This window comes from Zophobas morio, unplaced genomic scaffold, assembly GCF_036711695.1.
Source record: "Zophobas morio isolate AGI-343-1 ecotype UQ-CSIRO unplaced genomic scaffold, CSIRO_AGI_Zmor_V1 ptg000021l, whole genome shotgun sequence".
NCBI lineage: Eukaryota > Metazoa > Arthropoda > Insecta > Coleoptera > Tenebrionidae > Zophobas > Zophobas morio.
The window spans coordinates 19,198,805-19,224,071 of NW_026972126.1; the positions used below are offsets into that span (position 1 = coordinate 19,198,805).

Consider the following 25,267-nt stretch of genomic DNA (forward strand, 5'->3'; position numbering starts at 1 on the left):
GAAATACTAGAAATTGTACCGATTCTGGAGATCCTAGACGCGTTAGAGATTCTAGAGACCCTAAAGATTCTAGAGTTCCTAAAAATATTAGAGATTCTAAAGGTCCTAGAGATCTTAAAGATCCTAGACAATATAAAGATCGTAGAGATCCTAAAGATCCTAAAGATTCTTAAAATGCTAAAGAATCCTAAAATTGTAAAGATTCGGAAGATTGCAAGGATTCCAAAGATTCCAAAGATTCCAAATATTCCCCGCCCACCCGCCCTCTATTTTCTCAGAGGATATGGCGTTTGCCAAAATGAGCCTTATCTGAGCAAATGCTAGCCCCGCCCACCCATCCCTATTTTATCAGAGGATATGTCACTTGCCAAAATAAGACTTATCGTAGCAAGTACTACCCTCTAAGAAAATATAGGGCGGGTGGGCGGGGCTAGTACTTGCTAAGAGAAGACTGTTTTTGGCAGATGATATACCGTCTAAGAAATAGAGGGCGGGTAGGCGGGGCTAGTACTTGCTAAGATAAGACTGATTTTGGCAGATGATATACCGTCTAAGAAATAGAGGGCGGGTGGGTGAGGCTAGTACTTGCTAAGACAAGACTGATTTTGGCAAATGACATACATTTGCGGCCCCCCAAAAATGCACGATAATTTTCTCTATTGTAAATCTATCTTCAAATCATGGGCGCTCGAATAACAAAATTTGTCAAATTTGACATTTTGTTTATTCAAAAATGCTGCTCCACTGATAATAGCCAGACTTACATTAATTTAAAAATTCCAAAAATTCCATGACAACGAAAAATCGTGCACTTTTGGGAGGCCGCAATTGTACTCTCTAAGAAGATAAAGGGCCGGTGGGTGGGGCTAGTACTTGCTAAGATGACACTGATTTTGGGAAATGATTTACCTCGACGACCAGAAATAAAATCGTTAGAATGAGAACAGCGCGGGTGGGCAGGGTTAGTACTTGTTAAGATAAGACTGAGTTTGGCAGATGATATACTGTCTAAGAAATAGAGGGTGGGTGGGTGGGGCTAGTATTATTGCTAAGATAAGACTGAGTTTGGCTGATGATATACCGTCAAAGCAATAGAGGGCGGGTGGGTGTTACCAGTACTTGCTAAGATAAGACTAATTTTGGCAGATGATATACCGTTTAAGAAATAGAGGGCGGGTGGGTGGGGCTGCTACTATTGCTAAGATAAGACTGAGTTTGGCTGATGATATACCGTCAAAGCAATAGAGGGCGGGTGGGTGTTACTAGTACTTGCTAAGATAAGACTAATTTTGGCAGATGATATACCGCCTAAGAAATAGAGAGCGGGTGGGTGGGGCTACTACTATTGCTAAGATAAGACTGAGTTTGGCAGATGATATACCGTCTAAGAAATAGAGGGCGGGTGGGTGTTACTAGTACTTGCTAAGATGTCGCTGATTTTGGCAAATGATTTACCGTCTAAGAAAATAGAAGGCGGGCCTAATACCAGATGTCGCAATTGGTACAGTTTTACAACAACTTGCCAAAAATAATTCTGTTGTATGGACGCCATGTTTGAAATTCAAATAGATAAAAATAGATGAAATTTAGTACTAATGAATCTAGTATTTAACGAGAATAAAGAGGCAATTAAAAGCCTACGAGAGGAAATGGAACAAAAAGGACCATGGAAGAAAGAAAAAGCTTAAATGAAAAAAATGGAAACACAGGAAAACTAGTTGGAAGCCACAGAACGCAAGGAAAGAAGATAAAATATCGTGATCTAGAAGGAAAGAGCTGATAACAAATAATAATAATATGGAAGTACAGGCGGAGTAATACAAGTTAGAGTAGGGTTACTTTTAAAATCTGTCTTACAACATTCGGTGAAAAGAATGAAGAGAAAAATGTTTTAATTAGTAGAGTTGTCAAATATCGATATTTCAGTTTCCTCAAATAGAGCATCTTTTCAAGTTTGGTCAGTATTTTCTATATTTAAAGTTGATAGTTACTGCGAACATGGTAGATGAAAGAGTATTACCAAAAAATTGGATAAGACAGAAAAAAAGAAGAAATGAAATATCGATATTTGAAATATATACATATGAAGTTTTAGTTTTTTATAAACACTCTGTATATTAAAATTTGATTTAGTTCATACCCATAACAAAGCGCGTTCCTTCTACAAAATATTGTAAGACAATATTTAATATATTTATATAATCGTGGAAGGATTATAGAAAGGAAAATAGTGGTTAAGGAGGAAATATGGAACGTATGTACAGTTCATAGCAAAGAAATGAAAAATCTCAAGAGGCAAATAGATAAATGAATGAAGAAAATGACAAAAATTGTATAATGATAATGAGACGAAAGAAAATTCAAAAGGAAGAATTCTCTTGAAAATAATAGAAAACAGGAAGTGGCAAATACTAGATGGAAATAAAGAGGGAGTGAAGACGGAGAATAGACGTGGGTTAAAAAAATGGAAAATCGGTGATAGATTATACAGGGTGATTTCAGAAATTTCACCCATTCAGAAATCTGTGCAATAAAAAAAATGGGGCACAGCTCACAATAAGATTATTGCACTATGTAAAGTTCACATCCCTCGAAAAAATTATTTGAAATTAAATATAAGTTAAAATCTAGAAAGTGCAAGAAAAATACTTGAAATGGACATTGGGACTGGAAAAGTATACGCCGGGGTATAGGGTAAATGTGTACAAGAGTGCGCATATGTATAAGAGTACGCACTGATGATTTCTGCTTATTAGTGCCATCTGGGTAAGATGAAGTTATACCATTCAGAATTTAATGTTAAACCTGAGATAAAGGTGTAAAAGTGACCTGAATATAGTTTATAGTTTGGTCGTACTGACGATTTTATGTTCACACGTTGTGTGGATGTAATTTTTACCGCTCATAGTTTTAGTTTTTTGTAAGGTACGTACCAGTTCTTTTATTTTACAGTAATAATTTTCATTAGTTGTAACTTTTAAGGTGTCGTTATACACTAACAGTTTTACACTTTCTGTCCATCAAAAGCTTTTAACTTTGAAAACATTAGGTTATGTACAAATGTACAAGAGTGCGCAGCGAGGTATTGTATAAGAGTGCGCATTGCTTGCAATACGTAGTCTAATAGTCTTGGAGATACATATCATACGATAATGAATTATTTAACTCTACTACTTTGTACTGCGTCTGAAGTTGTGTGGTGGTGGTTATGGTGATTTTTTTTTATTTTACTTCCTGAGCGTGTTGTAATCGAGTCCGTCGACCGACTCTCTATTTTTACGTTTTCTCGTCTTTTCAAGATCCCTAGAGTACGAAGAAATAGGTCTCCCGTTTTATGTGTAGTCTGTACTCACTTATTCCCATTTATTTTCACCTTAGAAACAAATATTTTTTCATAAAATGTAATGCGTACTCATAAGCGTTCAAATGCGCACTCTTGTGCAATGAACTGTCTAAGAGTGCGCATTTACACATCTTGACAAAAATTGAAATTAAGGTACTCTTAAAATATAGTGGTGTTGGGGCGTGCACTTAAATATATCTGATCTCTAAACATGTATATAACGAACCTATATCATAAAATTTGTCTATCCAAACAAATTAAAAAGTTGTTGACAGTTTTACACTAAGTGCGTACTCTTGTACACATTTACCCTATAGTGAGAGAAGAAACAAAAAGGGAGAAAATGAGAATGGAAGCGGGTAAAAGGGCGGTTGGATTTAATGAGAAGTTTAGTGAGAGAGGTAATTGCAAAATATAGCAAGAATGTTGGAAAGAAATGAGAAAGAAAGGGGGAAAACATGTTTGGCACGAAAGAGAAATATTATGAAGAAAAGGGATATGCATGTGAAGAAATAGAGAGAATGAGAGAAATGGGAAGGAGTATGAATGAAAAACGGAGTGTAAGAGATAAGGATATAGATAAGCAAGAACGCAGATCGAGAATATCGGAGTTTAGATAGAATGCAGAGTATAGAAAAATAGTAAAGGATGAAGTACCAAAGTACACACACAGAGAGAGTATAAAGGAGAAAAGAATGATGGCGAGATTTAGGTGTGGAAATGAAGAGAAAGAGAATAATTTTTGGATGAATGAAACTGAGAGAAGGTGTAGGATATGTTGGAGAGGGAAAGAAACAATAGAGTATATGCTGGAAGGATGTGAAAGATTGAGAGAATCGGAGGAAAGTAGGGAAGAAGTGCTAAACGAGGATGGAAGAGGACTGGACTGGATGATAGAAATACGGAAGATAAGGGAACTACGGCAAGGGGTAGGCAAGCAGAAAGAATAGAAACATTTATTATATAAAATCCGATTATTTATTTTATTTTATTATTATAATTAGAGAGCGGATTTCTAGGTTTAATGCTTTTTGTGAAAAATGTAAGCACTTCAAAACTTTTTTATATCTGTAACTATGATACAATTTGGAGTCATTTGACACATTTTTTTATGCTTATTTGCTTTTTTTCAATTTTATGCATATTAAAACTTACATGCTTATTTAATGCTTTTTTCGACGAATATGAGTTTTAATGCATATTTTGTTCAAATGCCGGCCTTGTCGGGATGACAAATACTTGTTAGTTAGGCGTATCGTATCGTATGCATTTTACCTGGACTTGACCATTGAAGTACACTTACTCAAGACCCTTTCTGTGAATAGGTTTCGGTCGTTTGGGTAATAAAATTTTATTATAGGATTGGAAAAATACTCCATAGATTTTATGACTTTAAATCCTTACTTCTGTTGATAATGAATTAAAGCTTTTAACGAAATGTTCTTTTTCGGCATTTTGCGGCAAGACCGTTGAAGATTTTCTAGAAAAGAGGATTATTGTACCCAACTACCTACCTTAAAATTTTTCTAATAGAAACTTTTAAGTAAATGAACCGTTTATTTCACAACCATCAGTCTATGGCATCTGTCGTAGTACAGTGTTATACGTGGTTCTCCCTTGTTACATGTTGAGTTCTTTTTGGTAATATTACTAATATTTTAAAAGAATACCGAAAGTAAAATCGACGCCGGATGAGTGGATAAGGGATTTTCCAGAATTAAAATTAGAAAACAGCAAAATATTCTGCAGAGCTTGTGTGAAAACCGTAAGCCCACTATTTTTTTTTATCTATTTTCCTTTGTTAATCCTGTATCTGTACGTTGTTTTAGATTCAAAGTGATAAAAAATATAACGTGACGCAACATGTCAGAACGACTCTTCATGTAGAAAGGAAGAAAATGTTTGAAGTTTCTAAAATTAAACAGCAGACTATACATGAATCTGTTGCATCTACTTCCACAAAAGATGAGCAGTTTCAGTTTAATTTCGATTTATGTAAAATGATGATCCAGTCCAATATACCTTTAAAAAAATTGGAGAAAGGCCCTCTTCAAGAATTCCTTGAAAAACACTGCAATCGACATATTCCGGTTGAAAGTACTCTCCGAAAAAATTATGTAGGCCCAGTGTTTCAGCAAGTTTACAACGAAATTAAACATCGCATTGAAGATAATTGTTTATGGTTCGCTGTCGATGAAACAACCGACAGTTGTGGAAGATACGTGGCAAGTTTAATTGTTGGAATCTTAAATGAAAATTTCCCTAGTCGAGGGTATGTAGTAAGTTTGAAAATGTTAGATAAAACAAATGGCAATACGATTACCAGATTTGGAAATGACAGTCTTACGTCACTATTTTTGTCAATAAAATTTTATTGATGATCTCGGATGCAGCTCGTTATATGTTGAAAGCAGGGAATAATCTAAAAATATTGTACCCCAATTTAATTCACTCTAATTGCACTGCCCACGGTTTAAACAGAGTGGCTGAAGGAATACGTTTGCAGTTTCCTACTGTTAATAAATTAGTGGCAAATGGTAAAAAGATTTTTGTTAAAACCCCACTAAGAGTGCAACATTTTAAGGAAAAATTTCCAAACATACCATTGCCCCCAGAGCCGATTATAACGAGGTGGGGAACATGGTTACAGGCCACATTTTATTATGACAAATATATCAAAGAATTTGAGGAAGTAGTTACGGAGTTTAGCGAAGATTCTTCTCAATCGATTAAAGATTGCATAAATATTTTGGAAAACAAAGATTTGCGACAAGATCTAGCTTTTCAAAGAAGCAATTATCAATCGTATGTGAGGTAATAGAAAAGTTGAAAACACCCAACATGTTGTTGGTAGATGCCGTAAACTTAGTGAAAGAATTTAAACAAGCAAACGCAGTAAGGGGTGATTTTGGTAGTAGAGTATCTCAAAAACTTGACGAAGTGTTAAATAAAAATGCAGGTTTCGGTGTTCTTTCCGACGTTGCTCGTGTTTTACAAGGCCAGAAGGTGGAAAATTTGGAGTTAGATTCAACATTAGTTGCAAAATTCAAATTTGCGCCAACAACGAGTGTGGATGTTGAACGCACATTCTCCAATTTTAAACACATTTTAAATGATCGGCGAAAAAATTTTACAGTGGACAACTTGGAACATATTACAATCATAAATTGTTTTAAAGAAAACTGAAATACGTGTGTAAAATATAAAGTCTAAGTGTTCTTTGATTTGTAATATGATTATGTTTTTAATGCTTTTTTGCTTAAAATAAAACTTTTTTATTGAAAATGTTGTGCTTATTTGCGCTCATTCTTAATTTTTTTGTGCTTATATATCCGCTCTCTAATTATAATACACAGATAAGTAAATATAATCCCCCCGAGTTGACAGGTAGTATACTACAAGTTGCCTATTTCTTGAAATAAGAATTTCCATTGAGCTGTGCACCACACAAATAAAAATAAAAGACCGCTGAGACCTCCACAGAATTAACACAATTGATGTCCTCGAAACAACCCATAACGTTAAATGAAGTTGCAGAAATATAAAATAAAACTTGAATACAGCCACGTTTTGATGGCTTGTATACATTGTGTACATCGCTAGTGTCGTCACAGCCTCTTTATTCATCGCCTTTACGGCTTACGTCTACTTACAAAAATCGCGGATACTCGTCCCGGTTTACGTCGACGTTCCTCACAAATCTTGCATTGTCCCAATGACTTACCCGACTCTTTAAAATTCGAAGAGGTTTTTAATGGAGGTTTGATGGCCGGGGCGCACTTGTGTGTCTTTTTTAATCTTCACAGCTGACGCTCGCTGTAATGGGGATGCAGTCACGGTTGGATAATACGGGGGTGTTGTTCGGGAAGAGCTCCAGGGAATTTCCTTACCCTACTTTCTGCAGGATAAAATGAAATTTGCCAGACAAGTGCAGCGATATGGCGGGTTTCAATAACTATTCAGACTTGTATGAATAGTCATAATTTCCAACACTGGAGGTGTCTTCATTTTGGGGATTTGAAGTGTGAGTGTCATAACTAGGGTTAGAATGAGAATGTGGAGTTGTTGTCGTCGTAATGACGATAAACATTTGATGAAGCTGCTTACGGGTCGGTGTAGCTGGAGCTAATTAACTCTGGCTGCTTTCTTTCCATGTTTTTATTATTCTACGCCGGCCTGATTCTATCTTGAAACGAGAATAAACAACGTACACAAAGTGGATCTTGTTGTTGTACGGCGGAAAAATATAGCTGGATTATTTACACAACCACAGGCAATTTTTTGTAAATATTTCCAATACGTTGGCTGTGGCTTCGAAACTACCGCACTGATTGTTGTCAAATTGTCAGTTTTGTTATTAACTGATTCTGAGCAAAGCTGCATCCGCCAGAACAAAAATCTCGGCTACGTCCCCGGAATATGAAGCCATACTTCGCAACCCATGATAGATAATTGAAGTTGAAACTAAAGCTACACATCAACTTGTCTCTTGCATTCCCGGATCTACCGAAACATCTAACAACTTGTCACAAGTTAAAAGCACGTTTATGGCATAATCGATACACCAAAACTATTCTCGAAATGCTCCAGGTAAACGACTATTACCGCTCTAGAATTAATTTCCTTCAGTTGCACTGACTTCATGTACAGGGGATTTTTCTGGCCCGAATTAGCTATCGATCTGTTCTAACAATACCGCAAAATTAATACCGCACACAATAACTAACTTTCTTCGCGAATATATATTGTAGAACCTATAATAATAGTAATAATAAGTAATAACGATGTTCATTTGTGCTGTTAATACCGAAGTTTTTTTAAACAATTTCCTTTAAACAAAGGTTAAAAAAAAAGATCGAGAGTGAGACCATAGATTAATATAGAGGCGACATAGAGGCTGATTTTGCAAAACCACCCTTATTGACATTGGAGTTCTCAACCGCCAAAGGCAAGCGCCAATAAAGAAACTTGATTCACTACAACTCGTCGCCTGAGAACTTGTTGGATTTACAGACCAGAGTGCGCTCAGGCCAATGTCGACTCTAAGCTTTCAGAAGCGATTTGGTTGGTTTAGACTATAATTTCTGCGGGAAATAATTGTTTGGTCGGTTTTTATAACGATTAAGTGAATATTTTTGGTACATATTTTGTTTAAGTAAGAATTAATTCTTTATTTGTGTTTTATACTAGCAAAACGTCTTAAACTAAGAAAATTGTTGAAATCGTAAAAACTCAATGGATTTTTTTCGGGAAAACGTTTTGGAAACACTGTGTTCTATTTTGTATGAATTTTTTTTTTATGTTTTTAGTGACAATTTTTGTGGCTGTTTTCGATAGACTGTATATTAACAGTGAAAAAAAATGAACAATTAAAATAATCGAAAATTCGAAAAATCGAGAAATCTAATAATAGAAAAATCGAAACCTTAAAAAATCGTAAAACCGAAACATTGAAAAATTGAAATATCGAAGAACTGAAAAATCGATACATCGAAAAACTGGAAAATCGAAAAACTGAGAAATCGAAAAATCAAAAGATCAAGAAATCGTGGAGTCGAAAAGTCGAACAATTGAGAAACCGAAATAGGTCAAAATCGAGAAATCGAAAAGTTAAAAATTGAACAATTTATAAATTGAGAAATTTACAATCGAAATATCGAAAAATCCAAATCTCGATAAATCGAGAAATCAAAAAGCTTAAAAATTCGAAAAATTGAAAATTGAGAAATTGAAAGATCCAAAGAACGAGAAATCGAAAAGTGATGAAGTCGAAAAAATAGAGAAATCGACAAACAAAAAGTTAAAAGTTGAAACATTGAAAAAATGATAAATCGAAAACCTGAACAATCAAATCTCGATAAATCAGGAATGAAAAACTAACAAATCGAAAAATTGAAAATAAGATTGAAAAATCTAAAATTTAAAAATCCAAAAATTGAAAAACCGAAAAAGTAAAAAGGTAGACACATCGAAAAACCCATAAGTCAAAAATAGAAAAGCCGAAGAATTGAAATATTGAAAAATCCTAAAACTGAAATATTTAAAAACTGAAAAATCGAAAAATCAAAAAAGTGAAGTCGAAGAATAGAAACTTTAAAAAATCGAAAAATTGAAAAATCAAAAACTTGAAAAATCAAAAAATTAAAGAATTGAAGAACAGGAAAATCGAAACACTCGAAGGTCAAGAAATGGGAAAACCAAAACTTCGAGTATAATTGAAAAATCGAAAAATTGAGAGTTTATAAAAGTCAAATTTGAAAAATTAAAAAATCGAAAATTTGACAAAATGACAATTGAAAAACAGAAAATCTAAAACCGGGAAGTCGAAAAATCAAAAGATTAAGAAATCGAAACATTTGAAAAATTCGAAAACTTGAAAAATTGAAATATCGAAGAACTGAAATGAAAAATCGAGAAACGAAAAATCTAAAATTATAAAAATTAAAAAATCTAAAATGTAAAAATCGAAAAATTGAAAAATCGAAAAAGTAAAAAAATCGACATATCGAAAAATCCAGGAGTCAAAAATCGAAAAATCCCATAACTGAAATATCGAAAAACTGAAAAATGAAAGAAAAACTAATAATGGGAAACTAAATCGGGAAATCAAAACATTGAAATATCGAAAAATTTAAAACGACAATTGAAAACAGAAAATCTAAAACCGGGAAGTCGAAAAATCGAAAGATTAAGCAATCGAAAAATTGAAAAATCGAAAAAATAAAAAAATCGACACATCGAAAACTCCAGAAGCAAAATATCGAAAAACTGAAAACTGGAAAACCTGAAAAATCCGAAAACTGACATATCCAAAAACTGAGAACCTAAAACTAAAAAGTCGAAAAAGTGAGCAATAGAAAAATCCAAAAAGTGAAGTCGAAAAATTGTAAAAAACAAAAAAATAAAAACTAAAAAATGAAAAATCGAAAAATTAAAGAATTGAAGAAGAGGAATATCGAAACCTTTGAAAGTCAAGAAATGGGAAGATCAAAACATCGATTAATTGAAAAATCGAAAAATTGACAGTTTATAAATGTCAAATTTGAAAAATTGACAAATCGAAAATTTGAAAAACGGCAATGGAAAAACAGAAAATCTAAAACCAACAAATAGAAAGATTAAGAAATATTAAAAAATTAAAATATCAAAAGATTGAAAAATCTAAAATTTAAAAATCCAAAAATTGAAAAACTGAAAAAGTAAAAAGGTAGACACATCGAAAAACCCATAGGTCAAAAATAGAAAAGCCGAAGAATTGAAATATTGAAAAATCCTAAAACTGAAATATTTAAAAACTGAAAAATCGAAAAATCAAAAATCTGGAAAATCAAAAAATTAAAGAATTGAAGAACAGAAAAATCGAAACACTCGAATGTCAAGAAATGGGAAAATCAAAACATCGAGTAATTGAAAAATCGGAAAATTGAGAGTTTATAAAAGTCAAATTTGAAAAATTAAAAAATCGAAAATTTGACTAAATGACAATTGAAAAACAGAAAATCTAAAACCGGGAAGTCGAAAAATCAAAAGATTAAGAAATCGAAACATTTGAAAAATTCGAAAACTTGAAAAATTGACATATCGAAGAACTGAAATGAAAAATCGAGAAATCGAAAAATCTTAAAATTATAAAAATTAAAAAATCTAAAATTTAAAAATCGAAAAATTGAAAAATCGAAAAAGTAAAAAAATCGACATATCGAAAAATCCAGGAGTCAAAAATCGAAAAGTCCAAGAATCGAAATCCTATAACTGAAATATCGAAAAACTGAAAAATGAAGGAAAAACTGAAAATGGGAAACTAAATCGGGAAATCAAAACATTGAAATATCGAAAAATTTAAAACGACAATTGAAAACAGAAAATCTAAAACCGGGAAGTCGAAAAATCGAAAGATTAAGCAATCGAAAAATTGAAAAATCGAAAAAATAAAAAAATCGACAGATCGAAAACTCCAGAAGCAAAAAATCGAAAAGTCGAAAAATCAAAATATTGAAAAATCCCAAAACCGGTATATCGAAAAACTGAAAACTGGAAAACCTGAAAAATCCGAAAACTGAAATATTTAAAAACTGAATAATCGAAAAATCAAAAAAGTGAAGTAGAAGAATAGAAACTTTAAAAAATCGAAAAATTGAAAAATCAAAAAATTAAAGAATTGACGAACAGAAAAATCGAAACACTCGAAGGTCAAGAAATGGGAAAATCAAAACATCGAGTGATTGAAAAATCTGAAAATTGAGAGTTTATAAAAGTCAAATTTGAAAAATTAAAAAATCGAAAATTTGACAAAATGACAATTGAAAAACAGAAAATCTAAAATCGGGAAGTCGAAAAATCAAAAGATTAAGAAATCGAAACATTTGAAAAATTCGAAAACTTGAAAAATTGAAATATCGAAGAACTGAAATGAAAAATCGAGAAATCGAAAAATCTAAAATTATAAAAATTAAAAAATCTAAAATCTAAAAATCGAAAAATTGAAAAATCGAAAAAGTAAAAAAATCGACATATCGAAAAATCCAGGAGTCAAAAATCGAAAAGTCCAAGAATCGAAATCCTATAACTGAAATATCGAAAAACTGAAAAATGAAGGAAAAACTGAAAATGGGAAACTAAATCGGGAAATCAAAACATTGAAATATCCAAAAATTTAAAACGACAATTGAAAACAGAAAATCTAAAACCGGGAAGTCGAAAAATCGAAAGATTAAGCAATCGAAAAATTGAAAAATCGAAAAAATAAAAAAATCGACAGATCGAAAACTCCAGAAGCAAAAAATCGAAAAGTCGAAAAATCAAAATATTGAAAAATCCCAAAACCGGTATATCGAAAAACTGAAAACTGGAAAACCTGAAAAATCCGAAAACTGAAATATTTAAAAACTGAATAATCGAAAAATCAAAAAAGTGAAGTCGAAGAATAGAAACTTTAAAAAATCGAAAAATTGAAAAATCAAAAAATTAAAGAATTGACGAACAGAAAAATCGAAACACTCGAAGGTCAAGAAATGGGAAAATCAAAACATCGAGTGATTGAAAAATCTGAAAATTGAGAGTTTATAAAAGTCAAATTTGAAAAATTAAAAAATCGAAAATTTGACAAAATGACAATTGAAAAACAGAAAATCTAAAATCGGGAAGTCGAAAAATCAAAAGATTAAGAAATCGAAACATTTGAAAAATTCGAAAACTTGAAAAATTGAAATATCGAAGAACTGAAATGAAAAATCGAGAAATCGAAAAATCTAAAATTATAAAAATTAAAAAATCTAAAATCTAAAAATCGAAAAAGTAAAAAAATCGACATATCGAAAAATCCAGGAGTCAAAAATCGAAAAATCCCATAACTGAAATATCGAAAAACTGAAAAATGAAAGAAAAACTAAAAATGGGAAACTAAATCGGGAAATCAAAACATTGAAATATCGAAACATTTAAAACGACAATTGAAAACAGAAAATCTAAAACCGGAAAGTCGAAAAATCGAAATATTAAGCAATCGAAAAATTGAAAAATCGAAAAAAAAAATCGACACATCGAAAACTCCAGAAGCAAAAAATCGAAAAGTCGAAAAATTAAAACATTGAAAAATCCGAAAACTGAAATATTCAAAAACTGAGAACCTAAAAAGTCGAAAAATTGAGAAATAGAAAAATCCAAAAAATTAAGTCGAAAAATTGAAACCTTAAAAAAATAAAAAAACAAAAAATCAAAAATCAAAAACCTGAAAAATCGAAAAATGAAAGAATTGCAGAAGAGGAATATCGAAACTTTTGAAAGTCAAGAAATGGGAAAATCAAATCATCGATTAATTGAAAAATCGAAAAATTGACAGTTTATAGATGTCAAATTTGAAAAATTGACAAATCGAAAATTTGAAAAAACGGCAATTGAAAAACAGAAAACCTAAAACTGGAAAGTCGAAAAATTGAAAGATTAAGAAATCGAAACATTTGAAAAATTGAAATATGGAAGAGCTGAAATCAAAAATTGAGAAATCGAAAAATCGAAAATTTTAAATATTGAAAAATTAAAATACCAAAAAAATTGAGAAATCTAAAAGTTAAAAATCGAAAAATTGAAAAACTGAAAAAGTAAAAAAGTAGACACATCGAAAAACCCATAAGTCAAAAATAGAAAAGACGAAGAATTGAAATATTGAAAAATCCTAAAACTGAAATATTTAAAAACTGAAAAATCGAAAAATCAAAAAAGTGAAGTCGAAGAATAGAAACTTTAAAAAATCGAAAAATTGAAAAATCAAAAACCTGAAAAATCAAAAAATTAAATAATTGAAGAACAGAAAAATCTAAACACTCGAAGGTCAAGAAATGGGAAAACCAAAACATCGAGTAATTGAAAAATCGGAAAATTGAGAGTTTATAAGTCAAATTTGAAAAATTAAAAAATCGAAAATTTGACAAAATGACAATTGAAAAACAGAAAATCTAAAACCGGGAAGTCGAAAAATCAAAAGATTAAGAAATCGAAACATTTGAAAAATTCGAAAACTTGAAAAATTCAAATATCGAAGAACTGAAATGAAAAATCGAGAAATCGAAAAATCTAAAATTATAAAAATTAAAAAATCTAAAATGTAAAAATCGAAAAATTGAAAAATCGAGAAAGTAAAAAAATCGATATATCCAAAAATCCAGGAGTCAAAAATCGAAAAATCCCATAACTGAAATATCGAAAAACTGAAAAATGAAGCAAAAACTAAAAATGGGAAACTAAATCGGGAAATCAAAATATTGAAATATCGAAAAATTTAAAACGACAATTGAAGACAGAAAATCTAAAACCGGGAAGTCGAAAAATCGAAAGATTAAGCAATCGAAAAATTGAAAAATCGAAAAAAAAAATCGACACATCGAAAACTCCAGAAGCAAAAAATCGAAAAGTCGAAAAATCAAAATATTGAAAAATCCCAAAACCGAAATATCGAAAAACTGAAAACTGGAAAACCTGAAAAATCCGAAAACTGAAATATCCAAAAACTGAGAACCTGAAAAGTCGAAAAATTGAGCAATAGAAAAATCCAAAAAGTGAAGTCGAAAAATTGAAACCTTAAAAAAATTAAAAATCAAAAATCAAAAACCTGAAAAATCGAAAAATTAAAGAATTGAAGAAGAGAAATATCGAAACCTTTGAAAGTCAAGAAATGGGAAAATCAAAGCATCGATTAATTGAGAAATCCAAAAATTTAAAATTTTGAATATTGAAAAATTAAAATACCAAAAAATTGAGAAATCTAAAAGTTAAAAATCGAAAAAGTAAAAAGTCGACACATCGAAAAATCCAGAAGTCAAAAATGGAAAAGTCGAAGAACAGAAATTTTGAAAAATCTCTAAACTGAAATATCGAAAAACTGAAAAATGAAAGAAAAACTGACGAATCGAAAAATTGAACAATCTCAAAACTGAAATATCCAAAAACTGAGAATCTAAGGAATCGAAAAATTGAGAAATCGAAAAATCAAAAAAGTGAAGCTGAAAAATCGAAACCTGAAAAAGTAGAAAAATTGAAAAACCAAAAAACCTGAAAATTCAATTAATTGAAAAATCGACAAATAAAAAGTTTATAAAAGTCAAAAATTGAAAAATCGAAAATTTGACAAAATGACAATTGAAAAACAGAAAATCTAAAACCGGGAAGCCGAAAAATCAAAAGATTAAGAAATAGAAACATTTGAAAAATTCGAAAACTTGAAAAATTGAAAAATCGAAGAACTGAAATGAAAAATCGAGAAATCAAAAATCTAAAATTACAAAAATTAAAAAATCTAAAATTTAAAAATCGGAAAATTGAAAAATCGAAAAAGTAAAGAAATCGACATATCGAAAAACCCAGGAATCAAAAATCGAAAAGTCCAAGAATTGAAATATTGAAAAATCCTATAACTGAAATATCGAAAATTTGAAAAATGAAGGAAAAACTAAAAATGGGAAACTAAATCGGGAAATCAATACATTGAAATATCGAAAAATTTAAAACGACAATTGAAAACAGAAAATCTAAAACCGGGAAGTCGAAAAATCGAAAGATTAAGAAATCGAAAAATTGAAAAATCGAAAAAATAAAAAAATCGACACATCGAAAACTCCAGAAGCAAAAAATCGAAAAATCGAAAAATTAAAACATTGAAAAATCCCAAATCTGAAATATCGGAAAACTGAAAACTGGAAAACCTGAAAAATCCGAAAACTGAAATATCCAAAAACTGAGAACCTAAAAAGTCGAAAAATTGAGCAATAGAAAAATCCAAAAAGTGAAGTCGAAAAATTGAAACCTTAAAAAAACAAAAAAAAAAATCAAAAATCAAAAACCTAAAATATCGAAAAATTAAAGAATTGAAGAAGAGGACTGACAGTTTATAAATGTCAAATTTGAAAAATTGACAAATCGAAAATTTGAAAAAACGGCAATTGAAAAACAGAAAATCTAAAACTGGAAACTCGAAAAATTGAAAGATTAAGAAATCGAAACATTTGAAAAATTGAAATATGGAAGAGCTGAAATCAAAAATTGAGAAATCGAAAAATCTAAAATTTAAAATATTGAGAAATTAAAATACCAAAAAATTGAGAAATCTAAAAGTTAAAAATCGAAAAAGTAAAAAGTCGACACATCGAAAAACCCAGAAGTCAAAAATGGAAAAGTCGAAGAACAGAAATATTGAAAAATCCCTAAACTGAAATATAGAAAAACTGAAAAATGAAAGAAAAACTGACAAATCGAAAAATTGAAAATTCCCAAAACTGAAATATCCAAAAACTGAGAATCTAAAGAATCGAAAAATAGAGAAATCGAAAAATCAAAAAAGTGAAGCTGAAAAATCGAAACCTGAAAAAATAGAAAAATTAAAAACCAAAAAACCTGAAAATTCAATTAATTGAAAAATCGACAAATAAAGAGTTTATAAAAGTCAAAAATTGAAAAGCGAAATATTTAAAAATCGTAAAATTGAAAAGAAAAACTGAAAACCGAGAAATTGAAAAATTGAGAAATTGTAAAATCCAAAAATTGGAAAATAAAAAGGAGTAAACTGAGAAGTCCCCAAACTAAAATTTCGAAAAACTGAGAATTCGAAAGTTGAAACAGCAGAAATTATGTTCGAAACCGATTAGGATCATGGCTTATATAAATCAAATCGTTTCCGAACGCTTAGAGTCGATATTGGCCTGACTGCGCTCTGGTCTGTAGATCAAACAAGTTTTCACACGACGAACTGTAATTCATGTGACCTGAATTAAAGTGAAGGAAACAGTAAACAGCTTGTAATATTCTGGTAAATCTAGTGCCAATTTGTCGAAAGTAAAACGCGTCGTTAAAAATATTATGACATTTTTTCTAGTTAATGTAATTTATGTTAATTTAAACTATGACGCTTCTCTATGTTCTCTGGTGAGACGTTGGTGTTCGCCGTTGATGTTGCCGTTGTAAGATAAACACAGTTAGCAAATCGCGTCAAGATGGCGTCTCAGCTCTTGACGATATTCCTCTCTAACTATAACCATTGCAGCAATTTTTCGAACTCACCATTTCGTTTACCAAACTCCCAGATTTATCCTAATGCGGGGCGTAACCGCCCCCTCCGCCCCGTCCCTGCGTTTACAGCAGTTTTCCCACCCATCCAGATCGAAAATGCCATCGCTAATGCGTCTTCCAAACCGCGAAAAAACGCCCCGGCTCCCTTAGGTAATTTAAAATGTGATTTTTATACGCGAGCTGGGAGATCGGCATTATGTTTTTGTGATGACGGTGGCGGCGGAATATGACGTGCGCCACTGGATGAGCCGAGATAACGAATCGGGCCAGGGCGTACGTGTCCGGGGTGCCAAAGTCGCCATTTCCATATCGCACCTTGTGTTCTAATGTTCTCGCCAAAAATACAGACTCTCGCGAGATAAAGAATGGCCTGATGGCCTGCGTCGCGCTGACCTTTTTTATTTTAATTTACGCCGGCGGCGGGGGCCGGGGGCGGCTGCGGTCTACGGCTAGTTCGGGGGCGGTTTGTTGGGTATTCATGGAAGCGGGCGAGGGGAGGATAAAAAATCGCGCCAGTTTGTCTTTACGTGACGATAATTTTCGAGGAGATAAAAGAGGATGGATGAGGGGACAATTTAATAAACTGGTTTCGATTATGGGTGCTTTTGATGGTGTGTTTGTCTTTTAGATTTATTAGTGTGCTTTGTAGGGATGTCAAAATTTTAGTAACAAGCATTTTTTAGCTGAGACACTTTCATCCAAGGGGTTATTGTATTAATAAAATGGGGAGGAGATGATTGTAGATAGTGGTGCCAACTTTTTATTTCCTGAGCGTAAGCTAAGGAACTACAGTTGGTAATTGAGTCATTGGTCTCCCACTGAAATTGAAAAATTGAATACTTTAATATCTTACAAACGTTTTGAGGTTATCCTAATCATGGTAACTCGTTAATCAAAATTTATTCATTTATCCCCTCTAAAAAAATATGTGACGTCATTTCAAAATTTTACCTCTATGAAATATGCAAAGGATTATCACTGTATGCTTTATTTTATAATTTTTCGAAAAATAGAATTTGTTGTATTGTACTTTAGGGGCAAAGAAATGTCTGTTAACCAATGTCTTCAACTTAATTTTTTCAATTCTTCAAATTTTTTTCCAAATTTTTCCATTTTCCGTCGCTCCAGTATTTCGATTTGCAATTTTTCTACTTACAATTTTACATTTTTCCGATTTTTCAATTTTTTGTTTCTTCAATTCTTCCAGTTCTTGATTCTTATTTTTAATTATCTCGATTTTTCAGTTTTCATTTTCTCTATTTTATATCACAAGTTTTCCATCTTTTTGTTCCTTTATATTTTCCAATGTTTCTTTTAATTTTGTAATTTTTCTTTTATTCCATTTTTCAAATTTTCAGTCTTTCATTTTACCGATTTCTTAATTTTCCAGTTTTTGAATTTTTCGATTATGCAGCTTTTTTATTTCCCAATTATCTGATTTTCCAGATTTCTCTGATTTTCAATATTTCAGGTTCTTGATGGCCAATTTTTAAATTTTGCAATCTATTGATTTTTCAGTTTTTCAGTTTTGCAATTTTTCGATTTTTTTCCTTCGAAAAAATGAAAAATTAAGAAATTAAAACTCGAAAATCTAAAAAATCGAAAAAAATTAAAATCTAAAAGTTGAGAAATCGAAAAATCGAAAACTAAAAAATTGCAAATTGAAAAATTGAATAACCTAACAATAGAAAAATGAAGAAAATAAAAATCCGAAACGAAAAATTCAAGAAATGAAAAATTGAATTGAAAAAAATTAATTCAAACATCAAAAAGTGGGAAAGTCGAAAACCGAAACATTTTCAAACTGAAAGATAAAAAAGTTCGAATTTCGAAAAAATTAAAAATTTTTAAAGAAAACTTGAAGAGATTTTGAAAAATTTAAAAATCACAAAAAGTTAAACAAAAATTAAAAACAAAATGGAAACTTTGGAAAACTCAAAAATTGTAAAAATAGAGAAAACACAAAACCGAAAGGAAAAATTGCAAATCAAAAATTTGAAGAATCGAAAAATTGAAAAATTAAAAATTGGATACTCGAGAAAAATTGTATATCGAAAAATTGCCAAATCAGAAAATTGAAGAACCCAAAAAATTACAAAATCGAAACATTGAGAGATAAAACAGTTGTAAAAAAGAAACAAAAATTATAAAATTGAAACATTGAAGAATCAAAAAATTGAGAAAACAAAATTATGAAAACATGGGGACATTGAAAAACCGAAAAATTGCAAAACAAAAATTTGAAGAAATGCAGAATTGAAGAATTTAAGAATTGAAAAACTGAAAACTCGAGAAATTGAAAAGTTTGCGATTTGAAAAATTGAAGAAATGAATAATTGAAAAATTAAAATTGAAAAATAAAATTTACAAAATCGGAATATTGAAGAATAAAAAAATTATTAAAATAAAGAAAACAAAAGCCGAAACGAAAAATTGCAAATCGAAAATGTGAAGAAATGAAAAATTGCAAAATCTATAAATTGAAGAACCAAAAAAAATAAAAATTGAAAAAACAAAAAATTATATTATCGAAACAATGAAGAATTGAAAAATTGTAAAAGTAAAGCAAACAAATATCCGAAACGAAAAATTGAAAATCGAAAAATTAGAAATTGAAAACCTGAAGAAATGAAAAATTGAAAAATCGAAAAACTAAACAATTTTAAAATGGAAACATAAAAGTTGAAAATCAAAAAAAATCAAAAATTTCAAATGAAAACTGGAACATATTATAAAATTGAAGAAACGAAAAAGAAGAAAAATTGAAAATGGAGAAAGCAAAACTATAAAAACTTGAGAACATTGAAAAACCGAAAAATTATAAAAGTAGAGAAAACAAAAACTGAAACGAAAAATTACGAAACAAAAATTTAAAGATACTAAAAATTGAAAATTGGAAAAATTTGTAATTCGAAAAATTGAAGAAACGAAGAATTGAAAAAATTGAAATTTGTAAAACAAAAAAAAACAAAATCGGAACATTAAAAAATAAGAAAATTGAAAAAATAAAGAAAACAAAAACCCGAAACGAAAACTTGCAAATCGAAAATTTTAAGAAATGAAAAGTTGAAGAAATGGAAAATGGAAACTGAAAAAATTGCTAAATCTAAAAATTCAAAGGAAAATAGGAAAATCGAAAAACATCTAAAAATGAAGAGTTGCATGTGGTAAAACTGATAAAACAAAAATTGTAAAATAGGAACATTGGAAAAACGAAAAATTATAAAAATAAAAACAACACAAAACTGAAACGAAAAATTGCAATACTCAAAAATTGAAGTGCATAATGGAAGATTGAAAAGATTTCAAAGCGAAAAATTGAAGAAAGGAAGAATTGAAAAAATTAAAATTGGAAAACAAAAAATTATAAAATCTAAACATTGAAGAATAATCGAAAAATTGAAAAGATAAAGAAAATAAAAAACCGAAAATTACAAATACATAGAAAAATGGAAGAAATGGAAAACTGAATAATCGAAAAACTGAAAAATTTTAAAATGGAAACTAAAGGTCCAAAAATCAAAGGAATTAGAAATTTGAAATAAAAACCTGACAATTGCATATTGTACAATTGAAGAAAAAATGAAAAATTTAAAAAAAATTAAAGAACACAAAACTGAAACGAAAAATTGCAAATTGAAAAATTGAAGAAACGAATAAATGAAAAATTAAAAGTTGAAAAAACTAATTTGTAGTTACAAAATGAAAAATTGAAAAGTTTGCAATTCGAAAAATTGAAGACACGAAGAATCGAAAAAACCAAAATTGGGAAAGCTAAAAATTACAAAATGGGAATATTGAGAAATAAAAACATTGTAAATATGAAGAAAACAAAAAACCGAAACGAAAATTTGAAGAAATTAAAAATTAAAGAATATAAAAATTACAAAATCTGAAAATTGAAGAACCGAAAAAATAAAAAATAGAAAAATTTCGAATCGTAAAGATGAAGAAACGAAAAACTGAAAAAATAAAAATTGAAAAAAAAAAAAATTTTATCGAAGCATTGATGAATCGAAAAATTAGAAATCCAAAACCTGAAAAATGTAAAATTGAAAAATCAAAAAGATGCACTTTTTTAAAATGGAAACAAAAAACTTCAGAATCAAAAAAATCAAAAATTTCAAATGAAAACTGGAGCATATTGCAAAATTGAAGAAATAAAAAAAAAGAAAAATTGGAAAATTGAGAAAGCAAAACTATAAAAACATGGGAACATTGAAAAACTGAAAAATTGTAAAAGTAGAGAAAACACAAAACTTAAACGAAAAATTGCAAAACAAAAATTTGAAGAAACTAAAAATTGAAAAATGGAAAAATTCGCAATTCAAAAATTGATGAAACGAAGAATTGAAAAAATTGAAATTTGTAAAACAAAAAATCATAAAATCGCAACATTAAAAAAATAAGAAAATTGAAACAATAAAGAAAACAAAAACCCGAAACGAAAATTTGCACATCGAAAATGTGAAGAAACGAAAAGTTGAAGAAATGGAAAATAGAAAACTCAAAAAATTGCTAAATCCAAATTCAAACGAAAGTAGGAAAATCAAAAAACTAAAAAAAATTTAAATTGAAACAAAAAGTTAAAAAAGCAAAAAACATTTAAAAATGAAAAGTTGCGTAAAATTATGGAAACGAATTACCGATTAAACAAAAAATTATAAAAAGGGAATATTGAAAAAACGAAAAATTGTAAAAATAAAAAAAAAACCGAAATGAAAAATTGCAAAATTGAAAAGATTTCAAAGCGAAAAATTGAAGAAAGGAAGAATTGAAAAAATTAAAACTGGGAAAACAAAAATTATAAAATTGAAACATTGAATAATAATCGAAAAATAGAAAAGATATAGAAAATAAAAATCAAAACGAACAATTACAAATAGAAAAATGGAAAAAATGAAAAATTGAAAAACTGAAAAATTTTAAATGACAATTTGACAGTTGCATATTGTAAAATTGAATAAAAATAAAAGAAAAAATGAACAATTGCAAATCGAAAAATTGAAAACCCAAAATTATAAATAAAATGAGAACATTGAAAAATGGAAAAATTGTAAAAATAGAGAAAACATAAAACCGAAAGGAAAAATTGCAAATCGAAAATTTGAAGAAATGAAAAATTGAAGAATCGAAAAATGGAAAAATTAAAAATTGAAAACTCGAGAAATTGTATATCGAAAAATTGAAAAATCTAAAAATTAAAGCAACCAAAAGTGGAAAATTGGAAAGATTGTAAATCGAAAAACTGAAGAAATGAAGAATTAAAAAATTAAAACCGAAAAAAAAATTACGAAATCGCGGCATCTGAAACAAAAAATACTTGAATTTTATACTTGAACTATAAAAAGTTAAAAAAAAAATGGAAAAACTGATAAAACAGAATTATAAAATGGAGGCATTGAAAAACCGAAAAATTGTAAAAATAAAGAAAACCAAACCGAAGCGAAAAATTGAAGAATAAAAAAAGTGAAGGAATGAATTTGAAAAAATATGATTGAAGAAACGAAAAAATATACACTGAATAAAGGAAAAATTGAAAAATGCAAAAGTTGGAAAATTGAGAACCTGTAAAATTTAGATTTGAAAACTCGAAAAATTGCAAATCGAAAAACTGAATTAACAGAAAAAAAAATGAAAAATTGAGAAGCCCAAATCGGTAAGCTGCGGACGTGTTATTTACGCTACTGGTTTTTACTTTATAGTGGGTTATCAGAACACAAAAATTAAAAAAAAAATCATAATTTTTCTAGAAAGCTTCGACCAGTTTTTGTCTCTGTTCATTAGTGTGTTAAAAAGTAGAAGTGGGCCAAGACTATCTCCTTGTTTAATCGCCTTATTCATCATGAAGTAACCTAATTTCCCACCATTCATTTCCACTTTCCCAATTACCGTCTTGTACATGCTTTTCACTACTCGTTTTGCCCGATTTGCTATTTCGAGACCTCGTCCGCAGCCCCTCATTGTGTTCGTCCCATTGTATCCAAAGCCGCCTTTAAGTCACCCGCCCCTGAACAAAAACAACCAATTTGATTAAAATTGTACAAAAACCAAAAATTTTTCTCAAAGATTTGCAATCATTGCCTCCACGTTCGCAATTCCTCCCGTTTTCGCGCCCACCTCCGCCCCTTCCGCTTTCGCATTCCCGCAACGCCGCCTCCATCCACCTTATTCTTTCGTTATCGGTACAAACGTAATCAGGCAAATCTATGCGGCGGTCTATCACGAGAAGCCTTGTTTATTCACTTGTGGCTTCCTCCACGCCCTGCACGCGCCGCTTAAACGTGACACGGGGTCTCTGACTGTGTGTTTTTGTTGTAGGTTCCCCAGGGAGCAGCAGACCCTTCCCAATCACTTCTACTTCACGGACTTCGAACGCCACAATGCGGAGATTGCCGCCTTCCACTTGGACAGGTACGAATTTATACGTAACTTTTGATTTTTCAAAGAGGAGTTAAAACCCGCCGGCTTGTAATCGGATCGGCCGGCGCGGAAGGTACGCACGTGTGGAGATGATTTCGAGGTATTTCGGCGGTCTTTGGGGATGATGGCCGGCGATTGATGTTTATTAAGGCGGGGGCGGCGGCCGGGGGCGGCTGATTCATGGGGGGCGTGCTATTGAAAGCCGCGGATGATTTAGAATGGGCCGAGTGATTTTTTTTGTTGCGAGGGATTTATACGCGGAGGTAAATTGTAAAATCTCTACCTTTGAAAGCGGGGAAGTTTGGAAATAAGGCGACGGGGAAGGTTTTTTTTTTATCTATAATTCGGTTATTTTTATGAAGTGACGTTTGTGCACAAAGTCTGGATTATACGTTTAATTTCATCAGCAGGGATTAGGGACTTCAATTGTGGAAAAAATCGATGTCGTAGGCACAAGGGTCCTGTGGGTCCTGTGAAACAAGATATTGTTAGTAGTTATGACGCAGAATGTCGGCAAATTAATTAAGGTATTTTCAGAAACCAGAACACATCATTTAATTAAATCTAGGAAGCTAAACCAGCTTCGTGTGTCTCGCTAAACCTTTACTTTATATCGGGCGAGCAACATAATTTGTGATCGAGTCATCCTTGGAAAGAATTTAGCATGTCGATGATAACTAAACTAGTGAATCAAAATGTCAAGATTTAAGTCATAATTTCAAGAAAATAACACGAAATATTAAAAAATAAAACTTCGACTAATCAAACTCGAAATTGTAAAAAAATACAGAGTGGATAGTTGTAAGATAAACAAAATTTTGGGAAATGTGGAAATCTTAAGCAAAATTTTGATTTCAATAAAAAAAAATTCAACATAGTATGTTCACACTTCGAATTAATCATATTAAAACTTGAGAGATAATAAATTGAAATTTTAAAATACAGACAAAAAAAAACAGCGAAAAATTAAATCAAAATTTTAAATTTTATTTTAACAAAAACGAAATCGCGACATTGTAGAAATCTTAAAATGTCAAAGGGTTGAAGTACACAACACTAAATGAAAAAATCAAAGTAAAAACTAGGAAATCAAAAGTCTGAATGAATAAATGAAAATTTTCAATTTATAAATTTAGAATTAACGAAATAAAAACGTCAAAATTTCGAACTAAATCGAAATTTTAGTGTAAAGTATATAATTTGCAAGTGCACTTGTGAGTCAAAATGTCAAGACTTACTTACGTCAAAATTTCTAAAAAAATAATACGAAATATTAAAAAAAAAATTCGATCTAATCAAACTCGAATTTGTGAAAAAACTGCAGACTGGATAGTTCTAAAGCAAATTAAACTTTGGGAAATTTGGAAATCATTAGGAAAATTTTGACACAATTAAAAAAAAATCAACATAGTAAGTTGACTCTCCGAATTAATCATACTAAAACTTCGAGATAATAAATTGAAATTTCAAAATAGGAACAAGAAACAGCGAAGAATTAAATCACAAGTTTAAACAGTTAGTTAAATTTCGAAATAAACAGATTAAATTTTGGCTTAACAAAGTCGAAATAGCAAAATTATAGAAAGAAATCTTAATTCGTCAAAGAGTTGAACTATCCCAACACAAAAAGAAAAAGTCAAAATTATAAACGGAAAACCAAAAGTTTGAAGTAATAAATCAAAATTTTCAAATTCTAAATTTCGAGTTAAAGAAATGAAAATGTCAAAATTTTCTAATCAACTAAATTGAAATTTTAGTATAAAATGTATAAATTTCAAGTGAACTTGTCAATATTTAAGTCAAAATAAAAAAAATAACACGAAATATTAAAAAATAAAGCTTCGATCTGATGAGATTCGAATCTCCAAAAATTTGGAGCGGGTAATTATAAAATAAACCAAACTTTGAGAAATTTGGAAATCGTAAGTCAAAATTTTCACTTAATTA

The 25,267-nt window shown here is 30.2% G+C and overlaps 1 protein-coding gene across 3 annotated transcripts in view; it reads left to right on the forward strand.

The window, feature by feature from the left end:
• The window catches only part of LOC135132665 (extracellular serine/threonine protein CG31145), a 431,251-nt gene that overhangs the window by 331,231 nt on the left and 74,753 nt on the right, over positions 1-25,267 (forward strand). For all 3 annotated transcript variants that reach the window (XM_064060827.1, XM_064060826.1, XM_064060828.1), the window contains one exon: positions 23,219-23,311. In XM_064060827.1, coding sequence (XP_063916897.1) covers positions 23,219-23,311 — 93 coding nt within the window. The remainder of the gene's footprint in view (positions 1-23,218; positions 23,312-25,267) is intronic.